We start from the raw sequence: 18519 nt of genomic DNA on the forward strand, positions 1-18519 counted from the left end.
ATGCTCAGTTTGGGTGGAACGGTGAGAACAGACTTCACATGAAGAACTAAAGCACAATTGTTCTTTTGCAGGCACGCCAGCTACTACTTCTGCCTCTACTACAGGCTTTAGTTTAGGATTTAGCAAACCTGCAGGATCAGCCACACCATTTGCTTTGCCTATAACGTCTACCTCTGCTGGCCTTTCACTTTCTTCTGCTCTTACATCAACTCCTGCAGCAGGTAAGATAGTAACTGTTTTGTTCACAGAGAACCCTTCTTTCCATTCTGGGATCTATATATGTTTACTAATGCAGGGGCCTAAGCATTGCACTTCAGGAATAAGTAACCTGAGAAAGACGGATCGGCGCAGTTCTTGGCAAAAGAGGGTTTGTGTTAAATTATCGGAAATATGTGTAATGCTAGGAATTCCATTTCTGCTAAACTGACAATGGCCAGTGTAATATACTCTTAGATGATTAGAGGTTGGAGCACTTTCTGTATATGGAAAAGCTGAAGCATCTGGGGCTTTTCAGTGTAGACAAGAGAAGATTAGGAATGGACACAAACCAAACCACAAAACAAAATTCATCTCTAAGTTCTGCCTTGTTTGTGTTTCGTGAACCAAGTTTGTAATGGGTCTACCATGACTTCTATAAATACGTGGTTTGTGCTCCCCATGAAAGCCACAAAAACAAATTAGCAGCAGGGAGGTGCTCTTTGCCAGTCAGCTAGTTTTGCCTGTCTTGGGCTGTTTTAAGAAGATAGCTCCAAAAAAAAAAGCTGAGTGGCAGGGAGCAGGGTACTCCCCATTACTCAGCTGTTTTTAAGGCTTTCTACAAATCCCATTGAAAAGTCCCTCCTGATTTGGTTCATAGTTAAGCCATGAACCTACACGATCCACAGTTTTCTGGTTCATGCCCATCCCTAAAGATAACTAAAAGGAACATGATATAGAAATTTATAAAATTATGCATAGGGTGGAGGGAGTTAACAAAGAGAGAACTTTTACTCCTCTCAAAATACTAGAAATCGAGGGCATCCAATGAAACTGATGGGCAGTAGATTCCTGACAGACATCTGTGAGGAGTTATGCAGTGGCTCATGAGTCCAGATGACAAATTCACATACAGAAACCTTTTAATTATGTAACTCCTGGAGGTTTTTCTGAATCTCTTGCAGAAGATTTAATGCTGTATTTGAGCCATCTAGATTGTCAGTGACCTTCATGTGGTGCATGTAAGTGCAGGCCTTTTATTTTTTTTGGTTAAAAGTACCCTGCTCCGACCCTTAAGCTACAGCTTGTATTGAACAGTCTCACTTATTCATTGCCTGCACCTAAAAAGTAATTCCAAATAGAATTTATGAAGAAGATGGTCCTTGTGCCAATAACCAAATACAAGTTGATTGGGCAGGTTGATAGTATGTTGCTAAAACAGAAGTCAAGATCTTGTCTTCAAAGTATCACAATGTTTTCTTTAACCAGGGTCCTCTGGTTTCACATTAAACTTGGGAGGCACAGCTGCTCCAACCACAACAGTGTCCACGGGCCTGTCTCTAGGAGGAGCCTTAGCTGGATTAGGAGGGACGCTCTTTCCAAGTGCAAGCACAGCTGCTACAGGTGAGAGTCCTCTGTCATGTGGCTCAGCCCTTCCATCCTGGAGCCTATGTTCAGTTGCAGATCGTTCAGAGCTGGGGCACAATTTGTATACTCACCAGACAAGCCCTATGAAATAAGCAGAGTCATAATAAAATAAGCCTTTCTTGTGAGAAGCTTTTGGTCTCGCTGCTGTGGTCAGATAGTTTGGCTGGCTATTGGATGCCGATCAGGGCCTTGGAAAAGATCAGTGCATAGTTATGTAACACAAACGAACTTCCTGCCTGAAGGAGCCTAAGGTCAACATACAACTTACAAAACTAAAACCAGTACTACAGTTCCGTAACTTGAAACCTGCCCTGCGTAGCCCAAGCTAGCTTGAGCTCGTCAGATCTCAGAAGCTATGAAAGGTCACTACTTGGATGGGAGACCTCCAAGGAACACCAGAGTCGTGATGTAGAGGCAGGCGATAGCAAACCACCTCTTGCCTTGAAAACCCCATAGGATCACCGTAAGTCAACTGTGACCTAACAACACTTTGCACCATGAATATACTGTTCCATACATACAGTCCTTATAAGTGACATGTTTTGACACACTGTGAAGGTCTTCTGGTGAGGCTTTTATTCTGCTGTGTTTTCTTCACTCTGGTCCACATTCGCATTCAACCCTCTCCCCTTACTACAGTGGATCTCCAGATTACCATGAAGGTGACAGTTTGCCTTTATGCCTGAGCCTTTGCCAACCTCATCCGCCATCTGTGGGTCATCTGAGGTGCCCCTATCTTTTATGAGAGTGGATTAGGATTCGGGTCAGACCAGTTTTGTTTACTTGGGTGAAGTGCCCCCAGTGGGGCCACCATATGTCAGCTGCACCTTGAAGATACTTTACACCTCCCTGCAGCTCTAAATGTCACTTAAATCCCATAAAAACATAGCAGAATCAAGGATATAGTGAGGTTTGTTTGAAGTGTTTTGACTGCAGCCATAATGATGCATATATTTGAAGAAGAAGAAGAAGAGTTGGTTCTTATATGCCGCTTTTCTCTATCCGAAGGAGGCTCAAAGCGGCTTACAGTCGCCTTCCCATTCCTCTCCCCACAACAGACACCCTGTGGGGTGGGTGAGGCTGAGAGGGCCCTGATATCACTGCCCAGTCAGAACAGTTTTATCAGTGCCGTGGCGAGCCCAAGGTCACCTAGCTGGTTGCATGTGGGGGAGCGCAGAATCGAACCCGGCATGCCAGATTAGAAGTCCGCACTCCTAACCACTACACAAAACTGGCTCTCTACAACTATATTTGCAACTATAAAAGGCGCCCCTTCTGTGAAGGATGGCGTTGGTGGGAAGCACGATCTTTGGTTGGCTAGCTAGACTGCAAAACTTGCAGCCTCCAGCATTTGCATGGGGTTCTAGGCAGCTCATATAAACATGACGTGCCTTCAGTTTTCAGTGATGATTGCATTTCTTGGAGGAGTTAATCATTTTTTAAAATCTGTTTACTTAAATGCTGATGTCTGAAGACCGCAAGATATCTGTGATGCGGTTGTTGGATTATTTGCAGGTCTTGGACAGAATGCTTTGGGTTTGACACTGGGGGCGGCCCCAGCAACTACCATAAATGAAGGTCTTGGTGGTATCGACTTCAGCAGTTCCTCAGATAAAAAGAGTAAGTGTTTATGTGCAAACACAGTTTAAACTGTAAGCTTATAGAACACACAAACACATACTGGGTTATAAAATAGATTTTTTTTTAACAGAGTTTCTATGTGGAGGCCATGTTAAAATTATAGCAAGTCTTTTTGAAAACTTCCTGGTTTAAAATATGATAACTATTCTATGCTTAAGACTGAATTTGAACCATCTGTCAAGCAGCTGGTGTGAAAAGCAACTTTCTTTTCTAAAAACATAAAATTTCTAGCATCTGAGTTCAGGTGTTATAAATGATGTGATGTGTTTATTATTGTGGACTTTCTGCAGGGCCTAGTGGTTAGGAAGGTTCTAGGACCCAGGAGGATCCTCTCCTCACTAGGATTACACCATACCCTGTCTATATGGTCTTGGGCCCCTTTTCCGATATCCAGAGCTGTGTTGAGCTCTGTAATGTGTTTGGGTCTTCAAATAATGAATACTCTTCTAATAGATGGCGTGGATATGTATTTCTCATGTCAGTGAGACATGCTGTTTTGCCAGGTGGTTACTAGCTCTTGTATATGGGATTCACCGGACACTTGTAACTGGGTCCTCCGCTTGGTGAAGTATCCTTCATCTACTGAGGCTTGCTCCCAGTTAAATGCGCATAAGGTTGTAACCTTTGCATTAAACTAGGTGGTATGAGTTTGTTTGTTTTTTAAGGTTTCAGTTTAGATCCAGAGCGTGGTGTGGGCTAGAGAATGATTTTGGCTGACTCAGTCCTCCACCTCACCCAAACACCTGCTGGCCTTTTGGAGGGATCTGGGTGCCTGTACAGTGTGAGCAAAGAGAGCTGAAGGCTTTCACCTAAGGGAGTGTGCTGACATTTTCATAACCAAAATAGAGAAGCTGTTGTATTGTAAGTTTTTTGTAAGGTACCCTGTCTTTGTTTTTTCCCTAGGTGACAAAACAGGAATTAGGCCAGAGTAAGTATATCAGGTATTTCTAATCAAATAAATATTCCTTCGAACATGTACCCTATAATGTACTGCATTGTTTTGAAAAAATGCATTAATAAGTTCTTATCTGAATGCTAAAAGTTAAGAGATTCTTAGATTTCTGTGTGGGGAAAGCAGTAGGAGGGTGATAAGGAATTTTGGGTGCTTCCTAACTGCTATGCACAATGATTTGTGAGTTTTAGGATGGTACATTAAGATGATTCCATCTCAAATGTAATTCTTTGCTAAAGGTGTGGCTCCTAATAAAGTATTTGTATGTTGTCAGGGATAGTAAAGCACTTAAAGATGAAAATCTACCTCCAGTAATCTGCCAAGATGTAGAAAATCTCCAGTAAGTATTTTCTCATTTAAATTTCAATTCATTCGAAGATAGTAGTCAGAAAATGGTCTTCCAAGTGACTCACTGTATTGTTTGTCTACATCAGAGATTGGGCAGTAATATGCTAACTACATTTGAAGTATCTCCCACACACCCCCGGCTTGGGAGTTTTCTTTCAGTTGGTTTAATTCAACTAAGTTCACAATTTACAGCTTTTGGACTGCTGGTGTTGTCAAAGGACAGAGAGGGAAATGGGGAAAGAGTCGTATTGCAGACTCCTTCCATGAACTTTTCAGCTGGTCTCAAACCATCATGAATGCCTGAATAAATTTTAGTCACCACTGCTTTTAAGATAAGTTAATCCCAGTATTTTATTGTAATTGCATTTGTCTTGTGTATACTTTCAGTTTTTCTAATCTTAATATAGTGATATAGTTAGTAGAAGCAGTAGCTGTTCCATCACATATAGTGTCACCAGGTTTTGTGCTGCAGCCATGAAAAGGCGGTGGAAGTTGACTAAAACTTAACAGACCCTGAGAGCAATTAGAACAATTTCCTATATTTCCATTTAATTCTAATTTATATTTTAGCAGACTCATAGTCTGTTTAACATAATGCTATTTTATGAGTAAAACTGTGTTTTAGCCATATTATTTATGTAACTGTGAAATTGTTTTGACTTTGCTGGTCTATGACCGTAATAAAGAATACTGATACTGAAACAGTAGCTGGTTTTATTTGCAGTTCTGTTTGCTGCAGGTTGCCAGATGTCCCCCACTGCTGTTGTTTAATATCTTAAGTCCTGTGCAGGCTGAGTCACATTTTGAGTTTTAAAAAAACACAGATTTTGGCATGGATAAGTGGTATTTTCTCTCCCTCCCACCGTTTTTTTTAGGAAGTTTGTAAAAGAACAAAAACAGGTTCAGGAGGAAATTAGTCGAATGTCTTCCAAAGCAATGCTTAAAGTGCAGGAGGATATTAAAGCCTTGAAACAGCTTTTGTCAGTGGCGGCCAGTGGATTGCAGAGAAACACTCTCAATATTGACAAACTGAAAGTGGAAACTGCTCAGGTAAGACAGATGATTAAGAACATTTGTTGTCATCTAGGCCAGGGGTAGTCAACCTGAGGTCTTCCAGATGTTCATGGACTACAATTCCCATGAGCCCCTGCCAGCGTTTGCTGATAGGGGCTCAAGGGAATTGTAGTCCATGAACATCTGGAGGACCACAGGTTGACTACCCCTGGCCTAGGCCCAATAGAGATGATCACGTGACCTGTCATTTTAAAAACACTTTGTGTGTTTGCCTAACAGTCCATTGATATAGACGGCCATTTTATCCCTTATCAGCTGAGGATCATAAGTTTAACTTGGAATATTGTGTCTGTGTAAGTCAACTTTTCTCTCACAGGGCATCATGAAACCCTGGGGTTGCTTGACAGTACTGGAATGGTCCTGAATGGGTGGGAGTTAATTGATTTTTATATACTTTAAAACTCATTAAACATTTATTGGGTGATTTGACCATATATGGTCCCATTGATCCGCCCCCCCCCTCCCAAAATGGCCAGTGATGGGCCTGGAAGGGGTAGAAAGGGAAGGGGCCCTGGGTTGGTATGCAAATTGTTATGCTTCCCAATCATATTCTGCATGATTGTGGCTCTTCTGGGGTTTCTCAAAGCCTGAAGAATGGTTCTTAGGGTTTTGCCCTAACTGCTATATCTATAATTTTAGGTTGTAGTAGTGCAAGACCGTTGGCTAGTTCCCATCCAATGCCATGGCAAGGGCCATGGCATTGAGCTACAGTCTTGTTAAGGTATTGCTATTAATTACATTTTAAAACAGGATCCGCACTTTTCCTTTCCTATAGGAACTCAAAAATGCTGAAATAGCATTAAGAACACAGAAAACACCTCCTGGTCTTCAACATGAAAATACAGCGCCAGCTGAGTAAGTACAGGATTTGAAGTTACGGCTTCCTTGCATTGTCTGCAATAGCTTCATAGCATGAGCAAGATATGTAGCAATTCAGTTAGATCCCGAAGTGCCTATCTGCATGTGGAAGGTGCATTCTGTTCATGAAAGGGACCGGGTTTTAGTTTTTTATCCCCTATTACTAACTAGAGTGTTGTACATGAAAAGAGACATTAAATTCAAAGGCTTGTGCAAGTTGCTGCACAATAATTTTTGTAGCACGAGGCAGGAGAACTTTTCTACAAGACTTGCCATAAGCATCTGTGAACCAGATTACCTTCTGCTCAAATCCAGCCGATCCTTTCAGCCGATCCTTATTGGTATTATCAGATCATGGTTCACCTTGATTCCTAACTGTCACAGTTAGCGATTTCTTCCTCCTTGTCTTTTCTTCATGCGTGGTTTAAAAGTTAGTGGTATGTTTTTAGAAAACAACTACGGTTCTAGAGAAATGATGAGGGTGTTGTCAACAAAAATCATGTATACCAGTGCTTCTGTGTAAACTTTTCTACAAGTTGGCTGCCATTCACCTGCCCGAACCACAACACTGTTTTTGTGAGATTATTAAAGGGCTGTGTTTAAAATGTTCTAAAACATACCTAATCTAGTTACTTCAGGATCTTGGTTGAACAGTTTGAAGTGCAACTGCAACAGTACCGACAACAGATTGAAGAGCTGGAAAATCATCTCGCTACTCAGGCAAATAATTCGCATATAACTCCGCAAGGTAAAAGCTGGTGCTTAATGAGTTTGCCAAGTCTCTGCATCATACAGTGCTTTTGCTACTACTCGTAGGAATTTCAGTTCAGATGTTGCCACAGATAGATGCCACTGTGGCCTACTTTAGCAGTAAGTTTTGGGCCTGTATGTTGCCAGTGTAGTAATCCCTCTAAATCAGTGGTCTTCAACCCTCCTAATGCCTCTTTTAATACAGTTCCTCATGTTGTGGTGACCCCCAACCATAAAATTATACAAGTGTACTTTCACAGAAATTAAACTGAAATTGACCAATGGCATGAAGATCCATTGTTCATGATTGTATATAAATTGGTTATAAATTGTATATAAATTCAGGAGGAGCAGCAACAGTGGCGGCGCCCCCCCCCCGCCGTGACCCGTGTGAATGGGTTGTTTGACCCTCAAAGGGGTCCCGACCCCCAGGTTGAGAACTACTGCTCTAAATTGAAAAACTTGTCTGTCTTCCAGGGAATGACGCATTCCTCCCCCCACCCCCATCTCTCGCCCCAAACAGAGCTGCATCCAAATCTTTGACAACTCTCAAATCTGTCTTTCATGCAACAATCCTGTCTTTGTAGCAATCAGCCTGGAAAAATGGGTATTGCAAGAATGCTAGCACGTTCACACAACTTGTGTGCTTGATGGCAAATTGGCTCATTTGAGTCCGCTCACAAGATTTTATTGCTAATTGTTTCATCCAGGTAGCCACTTGTCAGTGCATTGAAGCATACTGCCAGTGCTCTCTGCTGCAGAGTTACTCCAGTCCCACTGAAATCGACATGCTGAGACTAGGGTGATTTTGCATAGGATTGCACTTTTGGGGTTACAAATTAATTGAAACAACGGGTTTAATAATTTGCTGATAAAGCATCAAAAGATGGTTTCTCCTCCATTTTGCGTTTGAAGACCTTTCCAGGAGAAGCGTTTGACAATCCCACAGCTTCTGTAGTGTGGTAGGATGTATGTCATAGATTGAAATCAGTTTAAATGATCAAGACACAAGGGTTTGACTATTACTGGAACGAAAATAATTTTGTTTTGTGGCATGATCTGACATCGAGAATCTTCATGTCTTGCAGATTTATCTATGGCAATGCAGAAAATTTATCAAACATTTGTAGCTTTAGCTGCACAGCTTCAATCAATACATGAAAATGTAAAGGTAAGGCATATTTCCAGATGCCTACAAGTGATTTATAAGAGTAATACCATAGCATGAATATTTGTGTGTGCCTACATTACTCTCTATATAGTTGTCTTTCTCATTTCTTTGTAAAACCTGCTAGTAGAATGTGCTGATCCCTTGTTAATCTGCCAGTAGCAGTTTGACTTTTGTGTTTTCTGTTTATATTTCTTGGTCTGTCTGTATTACTTTAAAAACAGAAATAGTTTGTTTATATTCCTTGAGTGGCTTTTAAGCTAAGAACATACATTTCTATATAGCCCTGTTCTGTTTAGCATGCATTTCATGTCTAGATCTGATTATACTAGCAAAAGAAGGTACAAAGTAAGCAACTTTGCTTTTTAAAATTACAACATTCATACTTTGTCACACCTGTAATCTCCCCAGTTTATGGTGAGTTTTTAAATATTTTTAGCAGTTTCTGAAACAGAATTTGTTCCACATACCAGATGTTTCCTATTGTAATGCTGTTGAGTAGACAGAAAACTCAAATCTGGAGGCTCATTCTCCCATGAGGGCTGGTAAATTATCTTTCTCCTGTTTACTTGAAACATACAGGTATACTACAGTTAGACAGCTACTTTTCTCTCCTCTGGGGCAAGTTAGGATAGTGAAGGGTTTTTCTACTGGCAACCTGAGATATTCTTCTGTTCTACAGAAGGATCCCATTTTACCACTGCGTTTAGCAAAGTATCCCCAGTTACTTCAGGAAGAGCAATATTTAGCTGTTCATGTTGTGATTTAATGTTCTGCAAGTTTATAGAGAGCCTGGTATGCATGTTTTACATTGAGTACGTCCGATTTTGGGGTTTGTTCTCTAGCTTGTAGCGGCGGCTGTCAGAAACTCCAAAATGCATTAAGGTCACACGTGAACTAGAATAGATTTTCTTGTCTCTCTTTAGATGCTCAAAGACCAGTATCTCGGTTATAGAAAAACCTTTTTGGGAGATTCTGTGGATGTATTTGAGGCAAGGCGAGCAGAAGCCAAGAAGTGGCAGACTGCCCCACGCGTTACAACCGGACCCACTCCTTTCAGCAACCTACCAAACGCAGCAGCCGTTGCCATGGCTGCAACACTTACGCAGCAGCAGCAGCAGCAGCCTGCTACAGGTCTGAGTGCATTCAAGTTATAGCTTTTAGTGCCACAAAGATAGTCAACTTGTACAATGTTTTATATATAAGGTCTTCCTTTGTGTTGGGAATCTCAAAATTGTGAGTGACAATTGATCAAAACATAGGAAATAGAAAAATGCAGGATAGATTTAGCAATAATTATACACACAGTATTTACTCTTGTGACTTTACTTGTAATAGCTTGTTACTGTAATACTTAACCCCTTGGAATGTGAGTCTTTGTCACCTCTGAATATGCATAAGGTAATGTCTTTCAAAAATTAAGACACTATTGTGTACATTTTTTCTAATCTGTTGAGAGTACCCAAGTCAAATTCTTCATTTTCCCTGTGAACAAAAGCATAGGGATTTTTTTTGTTTGTTTTTACATGGCACATTTTGAAATGTGGTTCAAAAACTGGAAAAAAAAACCCATAGGCTGCTATTTCTTAACATCTTGAAAGGGAGGGTGTTAAAAAGTAGATGCTGGTATCTGGGATTGTGACTTAGAAGAATCATAAGTTTATTTTGAAGTCATCCTCACTTGGAAGTAAACTTGGGTAGAAAAGACAACTGTGAGCACAGCAAAGAAATTTTTAAATCGCATACCAGTCAAGGTGCTTGAAGGTCAATGCCAGTGTCAGTGCTGACCCTTCCACAGATAATTCTGGATTTTGAAATTCACATGTAGAAATAGAGAGACTAGGAAGCTTTGATTCCTGAAATCATGCACTTGGTTAGAGATTTGGGTACGGTTTTACACTACAGTGTTCTTTGGCCTAGACCTACATAAATCTCAGTGGTTCTTTCTGCCCTCTTCAGTCTCACTGTGGTGTTTGTTGAGCTTGGTGGAAAAGCAGCATGCTATGTACATACATCACTCACTACCTACAGAGCTATTAAATGAGGTACTGCTGTTAAGTAATGAGGTCTACAGGGTATTTCAAGTTTTGACCTCTAGTAGATGTTGGCAGCTATATCTTACCATAGACAAGTCCAGAAAGATTACAACCCAAAAGGAAGGACTATTGCATCCTTCTAGCTCACTGTAGCAACATAATTTAATGGGTCATGTTTTTTAAAAAATGTATGTCTTTTATTATGGCATACATTAAGTATGTGACTAATCTTCATTGAACGCTTTTTACAGTTTTTATACAGGTGTTGTAAATTAGGTGATTCGTAATGACCAAACCCAAAGTCCTGTTAAGATCTCTCCCCCACCCCCCAGAGTTATTAAAGTAAGTGTGCATAGCACCTTAACAGGTAATGGATCAGCACTTTTACCTGAAACCTCATGAATCTCACTAGCTTTTCTTAATTGCCCTTCTGCGGATGCAAGTACCATTGATTTTAGTGGAACTTGCTTCCAAATAAGTGGATTCCAGCCAACGTGTTGGGTGCAAAGGACAATGGAATGGAAATGTTATCTTGTGCAGGCATCCTGCAAGCACTAGGAGGAGAATTCCAGTTCACAAGTAGTTTGTAAGGAGGTCGTCATTCCTTGAGCAGTCTTGTTGCACAGGGTGTAGCCCAATTGTTCTGTGAGTGAATGGGTGGCACTTTTCACATGGAAAGGCCTCCTTTGGATCCTTCCCTCTCCCTTACTGCAGAGTGAGAAGAGTCGCTAAGCTGTTACTTTTAGGAGCCTATGCCAGTGTTGAAAACTGAGTCTGCAAGCATTAGAATTGGAAAGAGAGGCTATTAATTTGGCCTTTGCAGTTGATGTGGCTGAGCTGACCATAAAAAAAATCGTTTAGTTGTAGATAACTCAAATATCATGTGTCAAAAGTTGCCAGTTCAAGGAGCCATAATTGAGTGGTAAAGCCCATTCATGTCATACGAGACATCCCAGGCTTGGTCCACGGAACTTCCAGTTTATGAACTTGGTGGCTGGGCTGGTAAGAGACCTCTGCCTAACTGCTTGGAAAGCCACTGTTGGTTGAAGGAGATAATATTGAGCTAGGTGGTCTGGCTTTTTTGCAGTAAGTGTAGTATCTGGGCCTTCTGCCTATATTGAATCATGCATAGACTGCCAAAGAATAACTAGGAGAGGACATAAAAAGGTGTTTGGCTATTCTTGAAGTTTCCTTTTTAATTTTTCTGTAGCAAAAAATATACTGTGAGTAGATGTTAGAGGTGGGGTTATAGTATCTGTAAGGATTTGTTGTGTTCATGTAACTTCCCTGGAACGGAAGAACGACTCTTGGTCTGAAGTATGGCAGAAATCATAGTTTAAAAACTAAGATTCTGAAGTTAATTGTTCAGAGTTAAAGTAACATGAATTTTGCCAACTCTAGAACACTTGCTTCATTTTGAACCTGAGAAACTGATGAATGGCTTGGAATGATGTTTGCATTTCTGTGTAAACCAATATCTAGAGTTATCGTCCATATTAGACTGCATGTCTGGCTTATGCAGCTTTGCATGACTCATAGTGCAGTTCTAAGCAGAGTTATACCCTTACAACTCTGCTTAAGACTGCAGTGTGAGAATACTGCTGCTTGCTGCCTTGATTGCTGTGCTATCAAGACCTGTCAAAAGCAAAAAGAGTTGTATAATTATAGTCTTAAGCATAGGCTGCAATCAGGATTGAGTTAGCTTTCTTAAAGCATTTTGCTTTGCTGCACTCTTAATACCTTCTAGCATTTAAAGCTTTATCTTTGTTTTTGCTGAGCATACCATTTTTAAACCTCTCTACCTGAATTAAACCTGTCTCAATAATGACACTAAAAATTACATCTTGTGCTTGAGCCAGTTTAAAATGCCACACAAATGAAGTTAAATTAGGGTCCAGCTTGCTTTATTAGGAAGTAGGCTTGCCATATATCTTGCTGGACCCGAACAGTTTGCTCATTTAGTATCACTATAGGACAGTTTTGAGCAATGTTTGGCAAGAATCCTTGTTGTATGCCAACTGGGCTCTTAAAAGCGAATATTTATTGAACTAAAACTGCTCCACAGGGCAAATATGTATATAGAGAGATTTTAAATCACTGCTAGTAATTATAGGTTAAAGGACACGCTATCCAAAGGTGACAATGTTTACTGATGTCTTTTTTGGCTTAGACGATCTTGAGCATTATTTAAATTAAATTATGTACGCATATCTAAATTTTTAATGGGAGATTCTTCTGGTTTTCTGGTGCTGAAAACCACAGAAACGGGAGTGCTGTTCCGTTAAAAACTTTGTCAGCTTAAGTATGGAATCCTGTGATTATGTAATTTGGATATAGATTCTGTTGTGGGACTACTTTTATTAAGCATGCTTGAGTGGCAGCTTGGCTTGGAGGACTGGGGTGTCATCAAACGATCAAAAGGTCTTCCACCAGCAGGGCCTCCCTTAAGATGGAATACTGGTAACAATTTCTTTGGAACACTGGACATTTTTGTTGTCGTTAGACACCTAATTGACTCATACTGGGAATCTTTTTGAGGAGCTGCTAGGTAGAAAGTCTTCAATTTGTTTACATCCGGTTTTTAACTTGAAATGTAACGCTTCTACAGAAGAAGAAAAGTCCTGTAGTTAGTGTATGGTGTATCATTGGAATGCAGATAGAACCTCAACTTGCCAAATAAAGTGCTAAAAAACAAATTGCAGGCTGCTGGTTCTTGTTGCCCGTTATAACAGCTTAATGTAACCTTGAATAGAGCAACCTCACTTTTGCATTGGATCACCTAAGATGTGGACAGGTTCCTTGCAAAAGTCCTAATGCAGAACAGTGCCTTTTGCTTGATTTTTTTTAAAAAATTGACTATCTGTTTAATTAGCGCCATTACAAGAACTTTAAAACCTCAAGTATTTATATATCTGTAGGGCCAGAAGTGGACCATGAATGCTTTGTCTGACGTACACAATGCAGGCTAAAAAATTTTTCCTTTCTCTTAGTTATTGCCACAGTCATATGGGAGATGAGATCTAAGTACTGTAATGCAATAATGGAATCTCTTCCAGAAATGATCAATATCTAGAGAAAGTTGAGAACCCAAAGATTTCAGAAGCAGTTAATGGCCAGAGTATTCCATTTAAATGTGTTCTACACACTTTGTGTTTATCAACAAGACTGTCGTTCTGGGAGGCAAACCAGCACGTATTGCTGTGCATTCTGAACCATTCATTCCCCATGAATTCTGCCTGAGAGCTGCATTTACACAATTGCAGCCTGGGCTGTCGGCGTAGCAGAAATATATAAATATGAAGGCGTACGCACAGTATTTGAACTTGACAAATTTTTCAGGTTTAACTCATGCACTGACCGCTGTGCTTAAAGGTAGGGGTACAGATTGTACTGTGAAAACTATCCGCTGACTTTTATATACTGCTAAATCAATCTCCACTTCTTTGCTGCAGCATATTTATAATGAGAGCCTAGCAAGTCGGGTAGGTTGTCATCGTCCCGTCCCCCCCACCCCAGCACACACACACAGAAAAATGGGCCGAGGCTTGAGATTGTTTCTCTGTGCAGTAGAGATGGCTTTTGGCTATGTGTATATTAAGGGAAGCCACTGTTCTCCCAACCTTTTAAACGATACTAGATGCTTCTGGATCTGAAACTTTTGAATGTATTGGGTAAGGTGTGCAACTGTGCCTTTTTGTAAATGTTTATTTAAACAGGCATAAGATGTTGTAAATGTAGGAAAGTTCTAACAACTCAGTAATTATCATTTTTTGTGTGTGTGTGAACCAGTTTGAATTGTCATGTTACTGTGTAATTGACTTGCTCTAAAATGAAAAATAAATTTAATAAAAGAAAGCCATTGTCTTGTTTTTTATCTACTTGTTTTGTTTAGTTTTTTTTAACAACAATACTCCAAGGAGTATTCAGTATCAGACGTTGGTAACATGATGATTTTAGCCAAGTTTGAATTTAAACTTGGCTTTTACAGAGCCATGGCTGAACAGATTCCAAGGCATTCAAGCATAGTCCCCCTCAAGGAACAGAGATTCTAACTTACATTCAGATCCATTGTAAATGCTTTGCTCTTACTCTGCGGCATAACTTGCTAGCTTTATCCGTTGTTTCGCCTTGTATTGTGTTCCAAATGCTAGATGTATCCATTTAAGCCAAGGGTAGTCAAACTGCGGCCCTCCAGATGTCCATGGCCTACAATTCCCATGAGCCCCTGCCAGCATTCGCTGGCATTCGCTGGCAGGGGCTCATAGGAATTGTAGTCCATGGACATCTGGAGGGCCGCAGTTTGACTACCCCTGATTTAAGCCCTCGGGCCGCTTGGGGAGGAATTCTAACAAAACTCTTGGTACTTTAGGAAGCATTTGCTAAGCTGTGATGTTTTACTTTTTTAATGACAGGGTTTACCTAACGGATCTCTGTTGCGCAAGAGTAAGGCAAGCTTTGTTTTCGTTTTTTTTTTATACCAGGGCCACAGCCGTCTCTGGGAGTTAGTTTTGGAACACCATTCGGTTCAGGTATTGGCACTGGCTTGCAATCAAGTGGCTTAGGCTCTTCAAGCCTTGGAGGTACACTTTAACTTTTCTAATGTTTCACTGAATTACTATACAGCGCTTCTTAGACTGAACTGGGCATCACGCTTCCCCTGGTAGAACTTTCAGCCCCCGATGTATGGTTGCGCCAAAAGGGCCACTTCCCATCCCCACCCAGCCCCGGTGCTCCGTTTTAATCTGAATTAATTGCCAGTTTCGGGTTCCGTACCCGAGTCTCCAAATTAGGTTGAATTATCAAGCGTGCATTGCAAGAGTCGGCAGTCTAACCTTCTGCCATTCTTAATGCCTCTTGCTTGTGAATAGCGAAGATCAAATAAAGGGTTTTGTCCCACCCTTTCCATCACGGTCTCCAGTGCGTTGGGGGCAGGCACCCTTTTGATTGTGTGAAGTTACAGTCCCACTTTCCAGGAATGCATCTTGATCCTGAACTGTGTCTAGCTGTTATGGAGAATTAGTGCTTGAAGGATCTTTTAAAAGCCGGGTGTGCATAAGTGTGTATTCTTTTACCTGCTTTGAGCTTAAGTGGTGGGGCATGTTTGGAAAGTAAAGTTGTGCTCAGTTCAGAAAATAGATGGTTCAGGATATTGCACCAAATTTTGGGAGGGGTGTAGCATGTTTCAGGACCTAGTGTATGTGGGCTGGTACGAATCACACTTTCAAAGGCAGTCCTTGTGTGTTGCCACCTTCCCCATAGTATATGGAGAGACATAAGGGGCATTGGTGCTCTTACTGTGCATGTTGACTTGCCATAGCAATGTACCATGTCAGATGTCCAGCCGAGCATATCATACCTCTTGCAAAACAGCCACGTTGTCTCTCCCTGGTTTAAAAGCCTTGCTTATGCACACAACCTCCTAGCATATACTCAGCCTATTGGTATATAAATCCCAGGTAGCTTTTTTGTGTGTATGTATGAGAAATACACGGACAACACTTAAACTATGAAGTGCAGCTAGGAGCACAGGTGTGGAAAATCTGAAAGATGCAAGAAAAGGAATGGTATAGTTTTTGGGAGCATTAAAGTTGAGCTTCACCTGGGTTACAGAGCATATGCTTGCTATTCCTCCATTTGTAAATCATGATCTCATGCTTTCCCCCTGTCCCCAGCTCCAGAAATAATTTGGAATATCTAGGCTGCAACCCTATGCATTACTTAACTGGAAGTAGCTAACTTCTGATTAAACAAGCCTAGAATTGTGTTGTAGAAAGTAAGGGGAATGTCCATCCTCCTTGAGTATTCCTGTTCTCATTGCTGCACCAATGCAGGCTTTCTTTTTTAAACACATGGCGGGGTGGTTAGGTGCAGAGGCAGACTGTCAGCTTGGAGCTTTTTGTCTATTGATACCTACTGCAGGAAATAAGAAGTGGAAATTGGTGAGCTGCACCCATTTGTTACCTTACATAGAGATCCCGGGCCTGCACATAGTTCCTTTCCAGCTTTACCTGAGGAAGAAGAAACATGCACACGCATCCCCATCAGGCCCTTGCACAAAGGCAGAAGGAGCAGTGCTATGCCTGCTGGCTTGCTTGTGCAGTAATCGAAGCAAGCAAAAGAAATGAGTTTCAAGTTGGCGATGGCAAATAACAGTTTATTCCAATGGAAAACAATTTCTCAAATGTTCCAAATCATCAGAACGAACTCCCAGGTAAATTCCATTTTTGGTATCTTCGTCAGTGATATGTGATGCTCTTAATCAATGAATCCTCTTTTAAATAAATTCTTTTCAATGATGAAAATGTATCAGAAGAATATAAACTTAACCTGTGGGGATATATTAGTGTATATGGTTCACTCTCCAAATATACAGAGGTCAACAAGTATTAACATCACAAAATGTAAATGCTCTTTAGTAGGGGTTATAACTAAAGAACATTTATACTTTGTGTTGTCAATACTTGTAGACCTCTGTATATTTGATACTGTAGAACCATTTTCATCTTTGAAAAAAATTATTTACAGAGGATTCATTGATAAAATAGTAAGAGTATCTCATATCACTGATGATACCGAAAACGGAATATATCTAGAAGTTCGTTTTGATGATTTGGAACGTTTGAGAAATTGTTTTGGCATAAATTTACTTGCCATCGCCAGCTTGAAACTAATTTATTTTGCTTGTAACATGGCTGACGGGTCTTCGCCTGTTGCTTGTGCAGTAATGGCAGTAAAGTCGTACCTCTCACAGCAGTCCTCCAGTTTTAAGAGGGGGAGGATACCTTTTTGTATCTTTCTGCTACTTAAAGGAGAGTTCCTTAGTATGTTGGCAGATGACTAGTGCGGCCAACGATCTGTAGCTGCATCCATGTTAGCAAGGCTAGTCCTTCGATATTGTTGGAATAAGCGCCCATTCTTGCCTGTAGGCATTCCAGTTGAACATTAGAGTTTTCATACCGGAATGTCCTGTTGAAAACACTTGAAAGGGGTGAATTTTTCTGTCCGTTGTACTCAGGAACAGAGCTGCACCCTGGTGGCTGACAAGGCCTTTTAAGGGAGCCCAAGTCATATAGAATAATAGAGTTGGAAGGGACCTCATGGGTCATCTAGTCCAACCCCCTGCACTATGCAGGAGTCCTTTAACTCAAGCCAGCCGTGTGTGTACATTGTTTTAATTTGTGTTCCGTGTCTTCACTGCTGTTCCACTAGGGTTTGGAAGTAGTTCTGGTTTTGGAAGCACTGCTACAGGTGCGTCATCATTTGGATTTGGAACGACAAATAAGCCTTCAGGAAGCCTTAGTGCAGGTTTGTCTTTTTTTTTCGCCCCCCAATGTTAAGGTAATTAAATTGCCCTGAGTAATTGCCCTGAGCTCGGCCTGACCTGATTGGCCCAGGCTAGTCTGATCTCGACCAATCTCAGAAGCTAAGCAGAGTCAGCTCTGGCTAGTATTTAGGTGGGAGTCCCTCAAAGTATATCTTAAGAATTCTATAGGGCTGCCATAAGTCAGCTGTGACTTGACGGGACTTTCTACCACAAGTACCTAATCTAGCCAGCTTGATGTAGTGGTTAGGAGTGCAGACCTGATCTGGTGAGCTGGGTTTGATTCCCTGTTCCTCCTCCACATGCAGCCACCTGGGTGACCTTGGGCTCATCACGACCATGATAAAGCCATTTTGACTGAGCAGTGATATCAGGGCTCTCTCAGCCTCACCTCCCTCACAGGGTGTCTGTTGTGGGGAGAGGAAAGGGAAGGCCAATGTAAGCTGCTTTGAGACTCCTGGTAGAGAAAAAGTGGCATACACTTTTCATCTTTTTCATAACAAGTTCTGCATTGTCAAGATTATTTCAAGTGCCATCCTAAGCAGGCAGACCCTCCTCTGCACAGGAAGGTTGTGTTAGACTTTTTTCTCAAGTAGCCTTCCCCAAGCTCAAACACTCCTCTGAAGCTGAAAGCAGTTTGAAAAGCAGTTCATGATAAGGCATGGTGGACTTTGCTAGTGAAAGGGAAAGTAAGAAACTCCTACTGGGCATGCCCAGGTTCCGGGTTTTTCCTCAAGTTAACTCTTCC

At 41.1% G+C, this 18519-nt stretch overlaps 1 protein-coding gene across 4 annotated transcripts in view; it reads left to right on the top strand.

Moving 5' to 3' along the window:
- The window catches only part of NUP58 (nucleoporin 58), a 37720-nt gene that overhangs the window by 7553 nt on the left and 11648 nt on the right, over positions 1-18519 (top strand). For 3 of the 4 annotated variants that reach the window (XM_077341739.1, XM_077341738.1, XM_077341737.1), the window contains exons 4-15: positions 72-221; positions 1465-1599; positions 3139-3243; positions 4168-4192; positions 4491-4556; positions 5440-5614; positions 6414-6493; positions 7126-7244; positions 8335-8417; positions 9341-9548; positions 14932-15030; positions 17660-17755. In XM_077341739.1, the coding sequence (XP_077197854.1) occupies positions 72-221; positions 1465-1599; positions 3139-3243; positions 4168-4192; positions 4491-4556; positions 5440-5614; positions 6414-6493; positions 7126-7244; positions 8335-8417; positions 9341-9548; positions 14932-15030; positions 17660-17755 (1341 nt within the window). The remainder of the gene's footprint in view (positions 1-71; positions 222-1464; positions 1600-3138; positions 3244-4167; positions 4193-4490; positions 4557-5439; positions 5615-6413; positions 6494-7125; positions 7245-8334; positions 8418-9340; positions 9549-14931; positions 15031-17659; positions 17756-18519) is intronic. The other variant, XM_077341741.1, reaches the window with a different exon arrangement.

Source organism: Paroedura picta, chromosome 6, assembly GCF_049243985.1.
Source record: "Paroedura picta isolate Pp20150507F chromosome 6, Ppicta_v3.0, whole genome shotgun sequence".
Taxonomy (NCBI): domain Eukaryota; kingdom Metazoa; phylum Chordata; class Lepidosauria; order Squamata; family Gekkonidae; genus Paroedura; species Paroedura picta.